At 66.4% G+C, this 2,151-nt stretch overlaps 1 protein-coding gene across 1 annotated transcript in view; it reads right to left on the bottom strand.

Moving 5' to 3' along the window:
• COL2A1 (collagen, type II, alpha 1) overlaps positions 1–2,151 on the bottom strand; it is a 9,788-nt gene that overhangs the window by 5,279 nt on the left and 2,358 nt on the right. Inside the window, 11 exon segments of the mRNA XM_009893065.1 lie at positions 4–89; positions 175–228; positions 316–369; positions 449–556; positions 678–776; positions 1,073–1,117; positions 1,221–1,274; positions 1,397–1,450; positions 1,720–1,773; positions 1,958–2,011; positions 2,095–2,148. Of these exon segments, the coding sequence (XP_009891367.1) occupies positions 4–89; positions 175–228; positions 316–369; positions 449–556; positions 678–776; positions 1,073–1,117; positions 1,221–1,274; positions 1,397–1,450; positions 1,720–1,773; positions 1,958–2,011; positions 2,095–2,148 (716 nt within the window).

Raw genomic sequence — 2,151 nt, forward strand, 5'->3', positions numbered from 1 at the left:
CATCCCCTGGGGGGGTGTGGGGGGATGGCACTTACGGGGGCACCGCGGGCACCAGCAGCGCCGGATGGACCAGGAGGGCCGGATTCACCCTGGAAAAGAAAGGATGGAGAGTTGGGGGGGGTGGGTGGCATCTCCCTTGATCGGGAGCAGCCGAGGGGCTGCCCGGGCTCTCACCTTCTCGCCGTTGGGGCCAGCGGGGCCGGGGGGACCGATGGGACCTGTCAGACCCTGCAAAGGAGAGACAGATGAGGACGAGGCCACCAAGAGCATCCCTCACCGACCACCCTGCTCCCACAGCGTCCTCATCCCACTTACGCGTGCGCCGTCCTTTCCGGGGGCTCCCTCGGGGCCTTTCTCTCCGACATCTCCCTGCGGGGTGAGACGGAGGCGGTGTGAGTCGAGCTAAGACCTGATGCCGCTCAGGACACCTCTGGCACCCATCACTTACCCGGTCTCCCTTGGGACCGGCAATGCCGGCTGCTCCTCTCTCACCGGGCATTCCCTGCAGCCCCGGGGGACCCTGGGCACCGTTGGGGCCGGCTGGTCCAGTTGCACCCTAAAGCAGAGCAAAAGTGCAATTATTGGGGTGCCAAATCCCCCCTGCATGCTGACCCCCAGCCTCACGGCTCCACCGGTGGAACCCAGCCACCGAAATGTGGCCCCCCCTTGTCACCCACCTTGGGTCCGTCGGTGCCCGGCGTGCCGGGGAGCCCGCGGGGACCTTGCAGCCCTTGTGCGCCAGGAGAGCCACGTTCACCGGGGAAGCCGCGTTCACCCTGGGGTGGGGGGGACACAGCGTTAGGGGGTCACGGTGAGGGTCACAACGTCTTCTGCGTGGATGTCCCCAGGGAGGGTGGGCAGAGCACCCGTCCCTCACTGCCCCGAAGTGACTGGGATGTACTGGGAGAGGGGACGTGCCGCAGCGGAGGCTGAGCCACCAGGACTGGGGGACGCCATGGCCCTGGCTGGGGGTGGCCCGGCTCCGCCAACCCCCTCGAGCTCTCACAAACCCCCCCCGTAGGATGGGGAGAGGTGTCCTATCTCCGCCGACGGGAGGACGAGTGACACTTACTCTGGGACCGACGAGACCGGGGGCACCAGCTTCTCCAGGAACACCCTGCGGTGGAGGGAAAAAAGAGTTGGGGGTCAGCCCTGGGGGCTACTGGGGGACCTGACCCCCCCCCTTTGCAGCCTGAGAGGAGGGAAAAACGGGGCCTCACCTGATCTCCGGGTTTGCCGCTCTCTCCAGGGGGACCTGGTGGCCCGGGCAGCCCCTGGGAGGGGAAAGCAGTGGCATTAGCACGGTGGCAGCGAGACCCCCAGGGACGGGGGCTCAGGGTCACCCATAAGCATCACCCTGACCCCAGCACCCCAAATCCCTCCTTTTTGTGCTCACCTGGAAGCCGGAGGGACCGGGGGCTCCTTGCTCTCCTCTCTCACCTGCGGGACCCTGCGGGAAGGATGGTGGTGAAGAACCCCGAAACTTCCTGGGGTTTGCGCTTCACCCACCCCAGGATTTTGGGCAGAGCCGGAATCACGGGGGGATCCCGACATCCCCCCGCCCCAACACCACGAGGGCCGGGGAGCGCTGGGGGCTCCATCCCCGGCAGACCTGGGGTGGTCCTTTGCCCAGATCCTGGGAGTGGGGCTACAATGCCTGACCCCCCCCTCAATTTCCAGCGGGTTTTAGCCCCGGGTGAACAAAGCTGAGACACTCACGGCGGGTCCCGGGGGGCCGGCAGCTCCCGTCTCACCATCCTTCCCAGGGAGACCCTACGGAGGAGACAAACCAGCCGGTGCTGAGCTCCCGGTGCGATGCTGCAGACCCCGCTCCACCCTCCGTGCCTCAGTTTCCCCACCCGGACATCGCAGATGCCTCCGCAGGGTGGGGGCTGCGATGCTGGAGCAACCCCAAGATGTGTTTTTGGGGGGCAACGAGGGAGGGAAAACAACTCACCCTCAATCCCGGGGCACCGGGGAGTCCTTTCTCACCGGCTTTTCCAGGCTCGCCCTAGAGAGAGGAGAGAGGTGACGGTGACGGGCTCCACGCCCGGACCGCAGCCCCTTTTTGGGTAAAAAACGGTCAATACTCACATTAGCGCCTTTGGGACCCGGGAAACCCATCACGCCGGGCTGGCCGCGAGCTCCCTG

Source organism: Charadrius vociferus, unplaced genomic scaffold, assembly GCF_000708025.1.
Source record: "Charadrius vociferus isolate BGI_N301 unplaced genomic scaffold, ASM70802v2 scaffold2109, whole genome shotgun sequence".
Classification (NCBI taxonomy): domain Eukaryota; kingdom Metazoa; phylum Chordata; class Aves; order Charadriiformes; family Charadriidae; genus Charadrius; species Charadrius vociferus.